The sequence below is a fragment of the Argopecten irradians genome, chromosome 8, assembly GCF_041381155.1.
Source record: "Argopecten irradians isolate NY chromosome 8, Ai_NY, whole genome shotgun sequence".
In the NCBI taxonomy this organism is placed as follows: Eukaryota; Metazoa; Mollusca; class Bivalvia; order Pectinida; family Pectinidae; genus Argopecten; species Argopecten irradians.
In genome coordinates, this window is record NC_091141.1 from 33,104,388 (window position 1) to 33,122,123 (window position 17,736).

A 17,736-nucleotide genomic window follows, 5' to 3' on the forward strand; every position below is an offset into this window, starting at 1 on the left:
CTGAGAAATAGCGATAACAAACTTTAACTATCAAAATCCAAGATGGCTGCCTGGCGGCCATCTTGTTTACCGATTGGTCCCAAAATGCAATATGCACAACTAGGGCCCTAGGGGAACCTACATATGAAATGTGAGACAGATCCCTTCAGTATTTTCTGAGAAATAGAGATAACAAAAATTGTTAACGGACGGACGGGCGGACGACGGACCACGGACAAAAAGCGATTTGAATAGCCCACCATCTGATGATGGGCTAAAAATGGACACTATTAAATGACAACATTCATATGTATCCGAGTTCCTTTTATGTTAGTTAATTAAATGTGTGGATTAATTGATAAATAATGAGAACATTTATTATATAAGTGAATGCAAACGTTCTTGAATATATGTTTCTGTATGAATGTATAACAGACTACACGATGACCCAGATAATACAGATCTATGAACCGTTATTTTTTTTGGCATAGATTGGACATGATCGGTCTAATCCTCAACCCAGAATGATCAGTTAGGAGAAGAATTCATCAATTAAGCTATAGGTTGATTTTAATTTCATGATGCATATATACATTATATATCACTATATTTAATAGAAATTGATACATTTGTTGTAAAAATGAAATGATGGTATTATGCTGAATTGAATACCCTAAATAAACTTTGCTGTTCTCATCTTAATAACCTGAAAATTCATACTCGGCAATCTGCATTGTATGTAGTACTGCATTATGTCACTGATGTTACATTGAATATCTATATCACTGATGTTACATTAAATATCTATGTCACTGATGTTACATTAAATATCGAAGTTACTGATGTTACATTAATTATCTAAGTCACTGATGTTACATTAAATATCTATGTCTCTGTTGTTACATTAATTATCTAAGTCACTGATGTTACATTAAATATCTATGTCTCTGTTGTTACATTAATTATCTAAGTCACTGATGTTACATTAATTATCTAAGTCACTGATGTTACATTAAATATCTATGTCTCTGATGTTATATTAAATATCTATGTCTCTGATGTTACATTAAATAACTTGTCTCTGATGTTACATTAATTATCTATGTCACTGATGATACATTAATTATCTATGTCACTGATGATACATTAATTATCTAAGTCACTGATATTACATTAATTATCTAAGTCACTAATATTACATTCAATATGCCAATGAATGTTATATTAAATAGTTCTGTCACCGATGTTACATTAAATATGTCACCGTTGTTACATTATTATCTATGTCATTGATGCTGCATAAATAATCTATGTCACTGATGTTACATTTAATATCAGTCATTGATGTTATGTTAATTAAGTGTCACTGATGTTACATTAACTATTGATGTCCCTGATGTTACATCTCCTACATAACAGTGAACACAATAAGTCTTTTGTATTATAAAATGTTTTTAAAAAGGATGATATACATTTTTTCCCTGTAAAATGGTGCTTTTTAGGTACATATCTATACTGCAGGTGCAATTTTACATATATATGACAATGATAGCTGAAATGTTCCATATTGAACATGTTAATTATCATTATAAGATAATCTCTCATTTGTTAAGCGATCTCAGGTACAAACTAAATATTAACAACCTACACATAATAATCCAGATTTGTCATTGTACAGGTATAGGCAAATTGCATTTAATCAAATCAGCAGGAATTAAGTAGGTAGTTTAGACAACCTGACAGTTCGTCAATCAACAGAGGACATGTGAAGAACACTAAAACAGACATCACCGAGTCAATGAAATGCATAGAAGGTTGTTTGTGAGTAAAATTAAATTAATATTTGGGGAAGTGTGATTAAAAAGACTTTTGGATAAATATGCTAGAACAAATGAAAATAATTAATATGTACATGTGAACCATTTAATTTCTTTTCAAATTACATGCTTATTTTTTCAAGAATACCATTTTAGCTGTTAATAGGTTAAATTAAGTACAGTAATAATGGAACTATTACAACATGCACAACACCAAGGAAAATATTTCATTCTATATTTCCTGTATTAAAAGTATGTTAAACTATGGTTATTTATGAAATTGCTAAGTTTGCAAGAATAAAACATACTTAAATGCATTTTAGTTGAAATTTGTTCACCTTTCTATTTTTATCTTCATACAGTCAAACACAGCATGGCATTTCCAAATGGCAGGAAGATAGAAATTGCTGCCTGTGACAATGAATAGGTGTAAGATAGGATAACCATCCCCAGTATCAGCTAGCGGGATTACCGAGCAGTGTTTAGGTGGGCCTGATCAACCCATATAGCATCCTCAATACTCCAGGGGTTCTGATCACTTACGATCTCTACACACCTGGACTATATCATAGTAAAACTGGAGGTAACACAAAGGAACAGGTAATTCAGTCCTTTGATGTATATCAAAAGACTCATGCAACGGTACATTGTGGTTGACTGTGTGGCTTTTAAGTTGGGCTTCACTCTCTCTGTAGTCTTCCAAGTAAATCTATGCAGGCCTGTGATTGGGCCAGATATTTTCCTCTGAGCTGCCTTCAGTTTTACTATGAGATAGTCCAGGGGTGTAGAGATTGCAAGTGATCAGAACCCCTAGAGTATTGAGAATGCCCATATAGATACATAATATAAAATGTGTTGGTGAGTTTTGACATAATAATTGTAAATTGAGACAAAACATACAAGGTTTATATTCTTACATAGGTTTTATAATTACAAATAAATTGCCAAGTGAATAATATACATTTTAATGCAATAAACAATTACAGAAAATTTTCAAAATAAGATAAATAGCATAAATCTGCAAATATTTTTATCAATAAAAGTACATTAAATTTTTTAACTTTTTTTTTATATATATATATATCTAGAATGTTTTTAATTTAAAGAAGTTCATAGGTCTTCACAATAGATTTTAGTCCCCTTTAATTAGATTCAGGACATGACAGGTTGCTAAGGTGGAGGAAAGTCAGAGTACCCAGAGAAAAACTACCAACCTATGGTCAGTACCTGGCAACTGTCCCACTTACATTTAGGATTCAAACTTGAATCCCAGAGGTGGAAGACTAGTGGTAAGGCGTTGAGACAATTATACCACTCGCCACCTCGGGCTTCTAAACTATGTATTCCATCATTGCATACATATTACAGAGTTAACTCCCTTGCAGTTTCCAGTATGACGTCATTATTTTGTGAACGTAATTCGCATAGTTTTCTCGAAAAAGTATGACGTTATGCTTGAAAACACATTATGTAACAATCAATACCTACCCGCAAGGGCAGATAACTCTGTAATATGCAAATACAGAATATGTAGTATTCAAAGCAAATATAATTTCTAGATTTGATCTGTGAACAATGAAATCTTGTACATAAACACATTCTAGTGTGAAAATCGTGAAACTATATGAAGATATGCAAAGTGACATCAATAAAAGAACACTAAACAGAATGTACTGTAGAAACTAATTACAGTACAAATAAATATAAATTACAACTATACATCTCTATTATTCGTGAGAATAAGTAAAATTATCAGTGAAAGTTTCCGTCGGAAATCCTCAACACTACGGAGCACTTTTTGATTGTATAATACACACCACCAGTTCGTACATAGTTAGAAATAAATGCAATGGGCAAGATTATTCATGTGCAGAACTCAAGGATTTATAAGTGAGAAGGATTTGTCACTCAGGGTTTTGGACGAATACATCATGAGCGCATTTGTGTTTGTGCACTGACTGTGACGTTTGGTGACAACTGACTCTCCTTTGATATCCACCAACGCAACTTTTGATATAAATGTAGCATGCGGGTGCCATACTTACTGTCTTACTTTCTGAAGCGGGCCATCATTTCATGAACTGTCATATCTTTTAATGAAAATTTAAGACATTTCTTCTAAATTTTCCGTCCTTAAAACAAGGACTAGACATCGTGGAATATATTAAGCTTTACACTGGTGTTTCTTTTAACTCAATACGACAAGTATTTGTTGAGAAAAATTGTTTTAATTTGCGGTTCATAAGCATCTTGCGTGGTGTTTAGTAGTGTAAAGAGACAATGGCAGATCCTTCTCACTTATAAATTCTTGGCAGAACTGTATAGCTGATTATTTTAGCATGTAAAAAAATAACGATTATTAAATAGCTAAATTAGTGAAAATTAACTTTTTGCATATTTTTGATTTCATCATCTGGTGATAAAAATGAATATGCTTAAGCCTTTATTCATCACATACTTCTTTGTTGATCAAATTTTTGTGATCTTAATATTGTTCTGTAAAATTTCAAAAATATCATCCCTGCAAAAAATAACCCGCTACACAGTATTTGAATCAACCGGATTATCGTCTATCATGCGTAAATTCTCTCATACAGCTTCCAAATCTTTTAGATTAGGCGGAAAGTTTTATCAACAATTAACTAATTCAAAACTCGATTAATTATGCTGGATCCTGTTCGAGTTCAGCTGTTGGCGTTTTTTCGCCAGACATTAAATCCTCTGTTTGACAATATTTATCGTCCTGTTCTACTGTAATTGACTGAAGGATTTTTTGTTTTGCGGTCGTGCAGACCTCCAGAAGTTCACGAAGACCATTATTTTCCTTCTGTAGCTGGGTAAACAATTCCTGATCTTTAGCCGAGGCCGACTCGTCTACCATGACGGCACGCTGCATCACAGCAGCCATTTCACATATCTTGTCAATAAGCCGTTCCAGATCCTGTGAACAGATAAATCAGGTTAATTTAGCATTAATTACATTTGAGTTAAATTACATAGTGTAAACTAACTTTTATGTCTGTCATTTAATTTCTGCGTTTTCATGCCTACTTTTCATTGTGATTTGATTTTGTGATTTAGAATAGATTTATTTAAGCATTGACGTCAATATTTTTTATTTTCATCTAGGTATATAAGAAATTTTGTTTGCAAACTGTGTGAATCAGCATGGTGGATTCTCACAAATGTTTGCAAACAAAATTTATTTCATATATATCCTGATGAATGAAAAAACAGTGACATCAATGCTTATACTTAATTTTCCAGACTACATTGCAAAGGTTCTCTTTTTATTTTTCATTTTTAAATATTAATTTTTCTAATTCTTTTTCAGGTGCAATAAACCAAAATAAAATAGCTTAATACTTTCATTTCATTCTTATTCACTTCACTTTCAATACCACTATCACATTCATTCTCAAACATTCTACCCTCATCTTCATCATCATTCTATAACCATAACCATTCTATAATCATCATCATCATCAGCAGCAGCAGCATCATCACTCTCATCTTCATCATCATTCTATAATAATAATCATCATCATCATCACCACCACCACCAACATCATCACCATTCATCATTATCTTATTCATCAACATAATTGTACTGTCACTTACCTTACTTCATACTCTCATCTTATACCAATAATTCAAGAACAATCACACTATTCCATCCACACACAAAAAAAAAAAAAGAAAAGAAACAGAGTTTCTTTTACCTTAGACTGATCTCGTTTCTCCGCTATAACATTCTCAAAGTTGTTCGCCTGTATGAGCTTTGTCATTTGTTCCCTATACTTCTGCATGATGAGCTCTAGAGCATTCTGATGCTCCTCTAGTGAACATCGGAGTTCCCGATTCTCTTGTTGTAGTTCTCGGATTTGTCTGTTCTCCTGAGCGATCCCCAGGACTAACGTGGATCTTGGTCGGTGGCGTGCAATCTCATTCAACTCTGTGATGTCATCTTGGTACTAATAGGGAAAAAAATTAAAGTTTTTTTTTTTTTTTTTTTTTTTTAAATTTTTGATTCAAATTGCCTACCTCATTATGAATTAAAAAAAAATCAAGACAAGATAAAATACTGATTTTCACAGAAGTTTGAGGTTGGTTGGCATTTTTAAAGTCACATTTTAAATTACAACCTCTAAAGAAGACTTTGTATAAAGTTACCATAGTAACAGGTGTTGCCTTCTCCTTTTTAAATAAAGATTTGGAATTGATTACAATATATATAATGAAGATCTTCAACCAAGTTGTTCACAGGAAGTCCAAAAATGAAGAATTTTTGACAAGAACCATGAATTCAAATTCTGTATAATATGATATAATTTGCGATAAGTTGTCATTCGTTTTTTCTCAGACAGTCATCTGAAGATCCATATGAGGATAACGGTATACCAAAATGACAATGATATATAGTTATTAAACAAAGTTGACAATAAGTCTCAAGCTAATTATTGTTATTCAAGGGAGGTAACTCTTACATGAACCAAAGCATGTGGTATTCCATGAGCAATTGTAAATTTGTAGAAGTGATATAGCGGTAGAAGGAGATAGCGGTAGAAGTGATATGGGTAAGTGAGATAGCGGTTAAGACGAGATGGTGGAGTGATATGGCGGCTGAGACGGATGACTAAAATGAAATGGCGAGATGGTGGTTGATACATATACGGATGTTAGTTGGAATGAGAGGAGAGAGATAAGTAGAGAGCATGCTGGGATGTTTGTATAAGAATTGTATTGAAAATGAATGTGTAAAATCCGAGAGTCAAAACGGAAAATATGATACTTGTTCTATATACGCCTGAGACTATATGAATGAGATTAGATACAGGTGTAATGAGCCAATCTGGGCACAAAAGAAGAAGAAAAAAAAAAAAAAAAAAAAGCAATTGTAAATTCGTCATCATCGAATAATTGCATGGTAACCAAGATATTTTTGAAGAAAGTAAAAGAAAACTTAACAGCACTGTGATATGGCCACTCAAAAAGAAATCTGAGAGCCTCACTCCAAATATACTAATATTAAAGTTTCACTGGACTTGCTTTAACTTTTTGTCATGATTGAGGCTTTCAAATTTTTGCATTTAGCAGATAGGAATATGATTACCTTTTGCAATTGCTATAAAAATTCCTACAGCAAATTAAAGAAACAAATTATTCACATTATTTACATGTTTGTTTTTGCAACCAAATTAATCTCTCTGGTCAAAAAACACTAATACACTAATAACACTTGTACTAGCTTCTTTTTCTTTTTTTTGTGTGCTGTATGATTGATTTTTATAAATGAGCACAGTTGTATCGGAGAGTTTATAAATGTATATAAAAATAATACCTCTTTCATAGCATCCAATCTTTTATGTAGAGTTTGAGTGTGAGCAATAAGGATGTCGGTCGTGGTGTCATGAGTCCGAAGTCTAGACACAAGAATCTGGGCATCGGCCAGAAGCTTATCCACACTCATAGCCATCACGAATCTGTAAACATACATACATCATAGTGAAGTTAGCTTTATTCTGTATTTTCATATTACAGAGTTATCTGTCCTGGGGGGGGATTAATTATCAAAACATATTGTATTAAATATAATGTAAAGTTAATTACGGCATCAAGTGGAGCTGTCACCTAGTAGATCTTTGAGGGGATTTACAGAGCGTGGAAATGGGATGTTAGCTACGGTGTATTCTGTGAGAGTAGACATTACAACGTGGGGAGTGTACCATACAGGTAGCAGACACGGGGCATAAGATAACACATATCATCACTGGCGTAAGTGTTTTAGCTTTATTTTACTTTATGCATAACACAATGGTAAATTATCTCGTAAAGCTTAAAGTGGTCGTTGGAATTTATTTTGTTGTGTTGGATTCGTCAAACTTTTTGTGAAATTTAGGCTGTTGTAATTATCATTTGAATCTCACGTGTTTGCATTCCAGGAAAATATCCCCAATTAATGGCAGGATACTATTTACCTAAATATGGTATAGAGCTGTACCATCAACATGTTTACTTTCACATTATGTACTGGTTAACATGAAATTTTCTTTGTTTAAGTGTGGTGTATTGTAAATGTATAGTATAGTATGTCGTAATGGTGGTATTCCATGCCTGCTCACCATGAGTGTATTTGGATGTTTTGACATAATTCTGTTGTATTTATGAAATTTAAGTGGTCTTCATATTCATTTTGATGTCATAGGTAATCTTCATTAAGATTTTAGTATTATTCGGGATAGACGATTCATTTTTTTTTTTTTTTTCTTGTGGAGGAGGGATGGGTGTGTTTATCTTTTAACCAATAACATTTCAGGCTATATGAAATAACTAAAACATGAACGTTTTAAACTCTATAATGAATCATTGCAAGTTAGAGCATTTGATTTTGATTTCCAAAAAAAACGCCCTTTCGTGATTTTGTTACACTCTTGCGGGAGGGTTTCTTAACTTTACCTCTAAGTTTTGATCAAATATACTGTACTCAATACCGAGTTTATATTTGTTACGTTGTATCAATTTATAATATACCAGATTTGAATCATGGTTCTTTGAAACAAGGGTTCATCATGAATATATTTGTCTTCAAAGAACCTGTTATCAAAATTAGAGATATCGGCTTCTTCAATGATAAATGAGTGAATATGCCAGGTATAAAATATACTTTATATTTGTTAACATTTCAATGCTACAGTATGCTTTTGATTATGCCACTATATGCTTTTATGCTTCAATCAGGGTTTTCATTATAACATATGGCAAGAATATGGCATCAAACCTTGATTATACCACCATATGCTTTGATGCCTCTATTATTTTTTCATTAAAACATATGACAAGAATAGCTTTAAACCTGGGAATAAATTCTATCAAATTAAATCACAGTACGTCTTGATATCATCATATCTCCATCTTTTGTCCGGACGTTTTGATGACCATCGTGACAGCTTTAATTACCAGCGATATACACTAATTGACCTAAATCTTAATACCTTAGGTGACATAGCTTAACGACTCTAGAATGTCAGATGATTCAATTACAGTAAATCCCACACTAACGAATCCCTCTGTATAAAGAATTCCTGCTTAACAAGACCACTTTTCTGGGTCCCAAAATACAAATTTCAACACGTCAATTAAACCTGTGTAAAAAGACCACTTATCTATAAAAACGTGTTTGCTGTACCACTTTGATAGTCGTTCTAGACATGTTTGACTTGAATTATAGTAAGCCCTCTTTAGCGACCACCCCTGTATAATGAATATCTGCTTTATAAGTCTAGACCGCTTTTCTAAAGTCCAAATGATCAATTTCAATATATCAGTTAAACCTGTGTAAATATACCACTTAACCATAAAAGACATGTTTTGTGTGTTCTTGGATGGCCGTTCTAGACTAGCTTAACTTGAATTACAGTAAACCCTGCCTTAGCGACCACCTCTGTATAAAGGCCACCTGCTTAATAAGAATTATCACATCTTATCTGGGGTCAATAAAGACAATTCCCTTAAAAATATTCGCACTGACTGAGTGGTTACGACTTATTACCACAAACCTTCACCCTAGGGTTGCGAGTATGAAACCCATGTGGGGCAGTTGCCAGTTACTAAACACAAATTGGTGAAGGTCTCTGGATACTCCACTACCTGAACCTGACACGCCCTTAAATGACCCTGACTGTTGATAGGACGTTAAATCAAACCAAGAATTAAATAGATATTGAAATATAGATATTTAGAAACATACTAATATATAACACAAAGTAGGTATTATATTTGTTTTTCCATAATGCGAAATTGAAAATCGGTTGAATAGAACTTTTTTTCATTTTTTTCTAGTGATATAGAATTTTAGGTGTGGTAATCTAGTGAGATTTGAATTAAAAATTCGTTTTACATTTTATAAGAATATAAAATGTGCATTTTATATTATGCTTTACCACATAAAGACATGCATGAATTTATTTGATTGACATTTTATTTGTTTCCTTGAACATCCAACTTTTGTTTTATGATCGCATCTGACCTAAACAAAATTTATTCTTTTATGATTCCATATCTAAGGCAATTACTAATACATTAAGCACATAGCTGTTTTAATCATAGCTGTTTTGTCTTAAATTGCTTAGCACTGACGCTATAGGTGTTTGTAATATGATGAATAGTTTATATCTTGTTGAAATTTCCTTTACAAGACTTGAATCAACAAATACAACCATGCATACATACCGATCCTAATGTGGTCAGTGTGTAACGAACCATAACGTTAGTCACCATTTCAGCAGTGGTAATCTTCGCGTATTTTGCGAGCGATCGAAAAGCTCGAACATAAGTCGCCGCAAAATCATTTCAAAAAAAAGTAAGATGAAATCATCAGAATCTAGAAAGTGAAATTAAATCCTCGTGAATAAATTTTCAGAAAACGTGAAATTCAATAGTTGTGAATAAGACGTTTGACAGAAAACGTGAAATTCAGTAGTCGTGAATGAGTTGTTCGACAGAAAAAACGTGATGATAGAAATATAAATAGTTGTGAATAAGCCGTTGGACAGAAAATGTGAAATTAGGTAGTTGTGAATAAGTCAACAGACAGAAAACGTAATATTAAATAGTCATGAATAAGTCGTTAGGTAGACAACGTTCAATTCAATAGTTGTGAATAAGTCCTTTGACAGAAGCGAAAACAAATAGTGAATAAGTCGTTAGACAGAAAACGTGTACTGAAATAGTCGCGAATAAGTCTTTTGGCAGAAAACGCAAAATTAAATAGTCGTGAATAAGTCTTCTGGCAGAAAACGTAAAATTATAAAGTCGTGAATAAGTCTTTTGACAGAAAACGTGAAATTATATAGTTGCGAAAATAAGTTTGTTTGCAGCAGTTCAGCGACCATTGCATACAAAGCCTTACATTACAGTTAAATATCTATGATTCGAACTCCGATGAATCAATTTTATTTCCCTACATCGAACTTTTTTTATTCGGACCTATATTTTTTCATATCATAACATAAGAACCCATCAATGAATTGAACTGTTACAAATCGACGTTTTCGAGGTATCGGACATTTTATGGACCGCTTGGTGTATTGTCATAGGTAATTGACACCGTTTTGTTAAAGACAATAGGTTTACCTGTGCTGACCACTGCTCGCACACCTGTCTCGCGTAGGCCCAGCGATTGACAAGAGGGATTATGATGACCTGTTTTTTTCCACTTCATATTATTTACTACTGTAACACCAATATCGAGGATTCATATTTGTGTTGATGAGCCATGGCTCAATATATTTTTTATGTTTGCCATGTACAGTCATATTGTGAAAACAATTGGCCAGAGAGAATATATTGCGCATTTTTTTAACAAACGCATCACCGTAAATTTCGTTGTTCAAATATAGAAATTAGTTTAGTTGATTGTCATTTTTAATAACACATTTTCAAAATGATTAATTTATATTTAATTAAATAGGAATCGTTCCCCAACCTGAAGGATAGCTTTAAATCATAGTCGATCCGCATCATTTAATATGACCTTCACGTAGGTACACGTGTGTGTGTTCTAGAGTAGGCCTAGTCATCAGTCAATGTAGATTGATCGTCCAGATACATGTTACATTGTTTCTGATTTATATATACTAGCATGTCATAATCACTTTTGCTTCTAGTACTGTAAATTTGCTTTTATTTGCGGTGCGGAGGGTTATTTTTCGCAGTTAAGGTAATTTTCGAATAAGAATAAGTGGAAAGTCAGATCACCAGTATATCTTGGCAGGTTTAGATATCGCAAAATGCGCAACCGTTCTTTCGGGATTCTTCCCCAAAATTTAAGACAAATCAATAGTTAATTCAATGTTTGTTACCAATAAAATTTGTCAACCTACTTTTCTATCATTATTTCTATGAAGTTAGTTCCTTATGTTACTGTATAATAGTTTGTTTGTTTGGTTTTTTTTTTTTTTTTTTTTTTTGGGGGGGGGGGGGGGTTTTTTCAATATCGCGGAATGACGATTTCGCGAATACCCCTTTTATTTTATTTCACAAAAACGAAAATCATTTTTGTTTTGTCAATTTGAACAGTAATAATAATTGCTTGATTTATTTCATCTATTTCGTTCATTGCTATTCGCGAGTATTCAATTTCGTAGAAATTAACGTGTAGATATAACAAAATTTAATTCTCCGCAAATATTGACGACCATACAATACTCGTGGTTAAAAAAAATTATGTGGATTATAGATCCATGGAATTAGTAGTTCCAATTACTGATGTTATATTATTTCATACATGTATGTTAAGTTTAAATAGATGACAATGAATATCCACATACATATGCATCATTGTTTTTTAAAATCAAATTTATGTTAATTACATCTGTTATTTATTTCCTAAGTGACATATATGTGTGACCTGTGGTCATAACGGCTGTGGAGTGCGATGAAGACTATTCTTTAGAAATTATGTTGTGTACTTAATTATAATGATAAGTTATACTTCAATGACCTTTATCTGACGGCAACGGGAAATTTAATATTATGATACCGACCTTTCAAATGTAATGTGACTAAGCTGAGCACCTAACAAGACAGCTGTTTATATCGAACTACAATTTCATCAAAGCATATTTGCACTACAAAGACAAATATTTGAAATATAATTATTTAAAGATGCTAACTTTGGATCCCTTAAGAATGCGTTTTGTATAGCTATCGTCCCAAGCTATAGCAGTAGACTGATATAGATTAGCAAGACTTCCGTGTAATATGCCTTCAGGGAAGTACGACGTCTGTACATGAACTAGTTCTAACACTGATGTAGGTCTCAATTAATTACAATATGCCCATCATAATCTACTGCAATATACAGCGTTTTTAGAGTGCCAAAATTAATGTATAACAGAACCTTCTGTTAATCAACTGATTTTTGCGAGCTCTTAATTTTCGCGTTTCTGTACCTAACAATTTATTTTGGCGGCGATTTAATTTCGACTGTGATGCTTCTACTTTACATGTATTTTGAATTCCTCTCGAATAATTTTCAATCTTTTTTACACAAGAATAAGAAAATATATTTATTAAATGGTAACATCAGTAAGTTTGAAGTTTCAATTAAAAAACACTCGCGGCATTTTCTTTTCGTAATTTGTTTTCGCCTGCAAAATTCGCAAAATCGACCGCAGAAATAAGTAGAGTTACAGTAAAACCTTCATCAACCTTCCATACGAAACCTGATAGTGTATTTTTCATATATTCTTCTTAAGTGACAGCAGACGAATAACATGTGTTATTTTATATGTTGTGAGACTTAAAACTTACAAATATGACATTTGATAAAAAAATTTATTTCCACTCTATATAAAAGTAAAACGAAACGAAGTGGACAACCAATGTTAGATCAGAGAATAGGAAATGTTGTTCGATTGTTTTAAAGGCAAACAGAATGCAATAATTTATAATGTGTTAATTATCATAATAATATAACTCACATAGGATCAATCTAATTAGCCGAGAGCTAATAAAAAAGAAAAATAATAGGAAAATTCAATTTTAATATCACAGAAAGTAAATTAATGCCGCAACAATTCATAACGTCTTTCATTATTACAATAATATAAGTCACATAGGAATAACCTCACCCGCTTTATAACAATGCTTCTTAAAAGATGAAACTAATGACAAAGTCAACATAAAATTTGAAGAAAATCTTAATGGGGAAATAAATTTTAAATTCACAGAAAGTAAATTAACACCACATTCAACATCATTTAATTCAAACCTGCTTAAAACACTTACTGCATTTAAGTTATTTCTAGATATTATTATTATATTTAAAGAATTGAAAATCAACCACTTAATATTTAAAACATTCAGATTAAGTCTTGTTTTATCTGTCGGTTTACCTCGTACATCCATTGTTACAAAAAGTTGTAAATATACATTAGCAAACCATAAATGAATCAAAGTCGTGGTCGATATATCAAATTGCTTTCATTTATATTTCAAAATTGTCAACTTCATGATGAAATACGTGGAAATCCATTTTTACTACCTGTCAATAAATGCATCAATCAAAATTCTTCTTTGTAAGATAGATCTGAAGAAAGATTTCAGCTTACTTATATATTTAGCTTAGAATAAACGAATATCAACTGAAAATAAACTATATTCTTTTGAATTTCTAAGAATAAAATTGAGTGTCACATAATTCAATCATAGTATTACACTTTTTTGAAGGACTTATCATATATTGAATAATCGAATGCTATTTTGTACATTAGATATACATTTACACATATGACAAATAAATTGATAAGCTGATTTGATGAAATAATAGAGAATTTTTTACATTTAAAACATCATCCCTTTAGGTTCATTTTAAAATATGATATTAATAGTTTTCCACCTCTGGAATAACAAAAATATCAACTAAATGAACTTTAATGTCAATACCTAAGTATGCCATGCTCCAACAATTTGAATTCTTTAACACGACAAAACACTTTTGACATATTACGTCGTGAAAAACAATAAATAGGTCGACCACTGACCTTATGTCATGGGCAAACCATTGGAGAGAATCATAACGTTATATTAACCTTTGATTCCCAATTGACCATTGAATTATATGATTGATGGCATAATAGAGCTGTATACCTAGCTGAATTTATCATTTATTTTTTTCAAGAAGCTAGCATTATCGGTCTGGGTTATTTCTATTTGTATATGACATGGATATCTGTATTTATGCAAAGTCTTGTTAAATGTGCTTTATTTTTTTCTCTCATACCTAATGGTGTAATACTGGTTTCTCCATACTTGGTTTGTTTGTTTATTTGTTTGTTTGTTTGTTTGTTTGTTGTTTGTTTGTTTGTCATGCATTGGTATTATCCAATTATCACATGCAATACATTCATGTCGTATGAGGTTGTATTACATTGCTACGCGCGCAATACAACCTTGTGTCGTCAATAAATTTACTATTTTCTCGGTAAGATTTAACCTTATTTTCATAACCTATGCTGGCTTTATTGTAAATAACGTAAACAACGATATTTTCTTTGAAATATCAGACAATTGTTCTGTATTGAGAATTCACTTGCATTCGTGAAAATGGCGGAACATCATAATTGTAAAAATGTAATAAACGTCGAGACATGAGAGAACAAAAATCTTTATATGAGGAATTGAAGAATAAGCATTATCTACGCTTTGGATCACAAAATGTATAAAAATTCCTCGGCAAGCCTCGGGTTGCACATGTTGTGACCCTCGGGTAGAATATCCCTATCCTTCATATCCACATATGAAAAAGTCTTATAATAGTAAAATTCGAGATATCATAAATAGGCACCACACTGTGTGTGGCATAGAAATGTACAGGTAATTTTCCAAGTGTTTAAAATTACAAATTTGTTCCAAATCTTACGTCGTTATGTTGTGAGTAACATTGAATAAATGCGATTAAAATATTATACATAGATTTTTGCATAAAGGCACATTCGGAACATTACAATGACAAAATGTCACTTTACTAATTAACATAGGCTAAATTACACCTGCTTCAAATATTCATACAAACAAAAAAATCATGTATACCAAGCATAGCAATTCAATCGGAAATCATTAATTCTGTTTAAGAACACAAAAAATTAAGATTTTTTATATCTAGGCGAAATGTAGACAGAATGAATACTCGTCTAAACATGCGTTTGATTAATTGATTGATGTTCTCCTCCTGTTGTAAATGATGGAATAGGCCTTGCTTCAAGTACTAGGTCAGGGATAAACTTAAATGCATATTGTGCTTACCCGTAAAAAAGCAGTACAAAGCGGTATAAAAACCTCTTTAATTCTTTATTTATTTAAAGAGGATTGCATACAGCTTACAGGCTACTAGATACTCTCCCAAGTATGAAACAAACACATATATATATATAGTAACAAATAAAATATCGACAAACATACTCACACACACTCACACACAATATCCCATGGCAAATTCTTTGCATATTACAGAGTTAGCTCCCTTGCGGGTAGGTATCGATTGTTACGTCATTATTTTGTGAGCGCAATTCATGTCTTTTCCCCGAAACGTATGACGTTACGCTCGTAAACAAATGACGTCACAATCAATACCTACACGCAGATAACTCTGTAATATGCAAATTCGGAATAGATATATATACAATAGGAAAGGATAAGATAGAGAATGTGAGAGAAAAAGGGGAGAGAAAGGGGAAAGAGGACATTCATCAGAATATGATTAATTTTACAATGCACTCGAAAACATGATCAAAACTGCAATGTGTAATGTTTCGTTAAGGGTTTCTGGTCTAAATAAAAGTATTTGGACCAGGACCAGTGTCATCAACTCTACAAGAAGGGTAGGATAGATATTTGGAGCGATTCAATGGCATACAGCATGGAGTATGTTATAAAAACCTGTATGACATATTTATCCATGTAATCCAACATATAACTGCTAGTTATTCACCTCTGGGCTAAGGATTTGAATCCCACGTAGGACAGTTCCAATTACTGGCCGTTGGTCGACGATATTTCCCCTGGACTCCGGCGTTTACCTCATAAACCTACTCTCACTCTCAAAAAAGATTATGGCTGTTATCATAACGTAAAATATAATAAAACTTCACCCACTCCTTATTTATGTATGTTTTATTTACGTATAAAAGAAAAATTAATTTACCACTGTGATTTTACAATGTTTCAAATGACATCAAAGCGATCACAAAGAATTTGTATTAACATGATAACATTTTTAGGTAGAATGATACAAAAACTTAAAGTCCAAGTAACCGACATATATCACAAAAATGTCAAGATTCTGTCAAAAGATGCAGAAAATTAATTTATAAGATATAATTTAACACAAACTGACATTGTCATTAATTATAGCAGGTGATTTACATATCTTTACACTTGACGTTGAGAAAGGTGCAGTTTGGGGCTTTTTTCATTTTCAGACTAATATTGCGATGAAGACTTTGATTAATTTCATTTAACTTGAAATTAATAGGAAATAGATACTGTGGTTTGTTCTCTATTGGTTTTTATTGATCGATCAAAGTGACAAAACAGGCGCAGGAAATCTAAAGAATGTCAAATATCTTTCCAATTAATACTGCAACATGTACATGTATTGCAGCTTCACCTTCAAATTAAATAAATATTGATGCAATTAAGTCATGCGCCGGCAATATTGATAATATTCAATCATGTTTCGATGTGTATGTGATGACAGTTTAATTACTGTCGGGAGGAAGTTAGCTTTTGTCTGCAACATTCAAATGTTAAATTACAAAACAAATTAATTGATATATGCAATTTGTAATATAATTGTCTTTCTCGTTGAGAGTACCTTTCCAAAATTAAACATTTCATTTTGCAATGGCTCAGATTGACACAATATGCTATAATAATGATTCAGCAATAATTTATTGGTTCTTAAAAAGCAATAATCGAAATATGTCGAACTTAAAAGGGAAAATAGTACTTATGAATTAATTGTTACCGCAAAGAAGAGTACAAACTTCAAATCAATTACTTCTGTAAAACAAAATTTGACAAACGTAAAGGGATTGTATGGCGGCATATTTCCTGCCATCGAGTAGCCGACTTACGACTTAATGATGTCGACATAATTAAGGCATGATGTCGACATAATATAGGAAGATGTCAACATAAACATAAATATGTCGACTTACTTGAAACAGCCTAATTTTCTTCTGTCTTAATAACAATATCGTAAAATTATCACAAATGGACTTAAAGCAATTGATCGTAATATGATATTTTTTAACTTTCGTTATTGTTTTTGCTGCAATACTTTTCTTGTTACAACAGTTGTAATTTTATTATACGATTAGGCAGTGTAGATATAGCATGTTAGCATTAGCATGGTACATATTTAATCGAGAAGAAA

At 32.1% G+C, this 17,736-nt stretch overlaps 2 protein-coding genes across 2 annotated transcripts in view; one reads left to right on the forward strand and one right to left on the reverse strand.

The window, feature by feature from the left end:
* Positions 1-1,888: 1,888 nt before the first annotated feature.
* Positions 1,889-7,306, reverse strand: LOC138330140 (FGFR1 oncogene partner 2 homolog). Its single transcript, XM_069277547.1, has 3 exons — positions 7,138-7,306; positions 5,519-5,770; positions 1,889-4,737 (listed from the first exon to the last, which is right to left on the reverse strand). Exons 1-3 carry the CDS (start codon positions 7,291-7,293, stop codon positions 4,459-4,461), a joined length of 687 nt encoding a protein of 228 aa, XP_069133648.1. The 5' UTR covers positions 7,294-7,306; the 3' UTR covers positions 1,889-4,458.
* Positions 7,307-7,438: 132 nt separating this feature from the next.
* The window catches only part of LOC138330139 (mucin-2-like), a 34,004-nt gene continuing 23,706 nt past the window's right edge, over positions 7,439-17,736 (forward strand). The window contains exon 1 of the mRNA XM_069277545.1: positions 7,439-7,571. The gene's annotated coding sequence lies outside the window, so the exon portion shown is untranslated. The remainder of the gene's footprint in view (positions 7,572-17,736) is intronic.

Bases quoted from the DNA above. Each gene is read 5' to 3' on its own strand.
- LOC138330140 (XM_069277547.1), bottom strand. From the start codon at position 7,293: ATGTATGTTTACAGATTCGTGATGGCTATGAGTGTGGATAAGCTTCTG. The intron at 5,771-7,137 runs GTATTATTTTTA...TTTCCCTATTAG, and splicing joins GATTGGATGCTATGAAAGAG to TACCAAGATGACATCACAGA. The intron at 4,738-5,518 runs GTAAAAGAAACT...ATCTGTTCACAG, and splicing joins AGAAACGAGATCAGTCTAAG to GATCTGGAACGGCTTATTGA.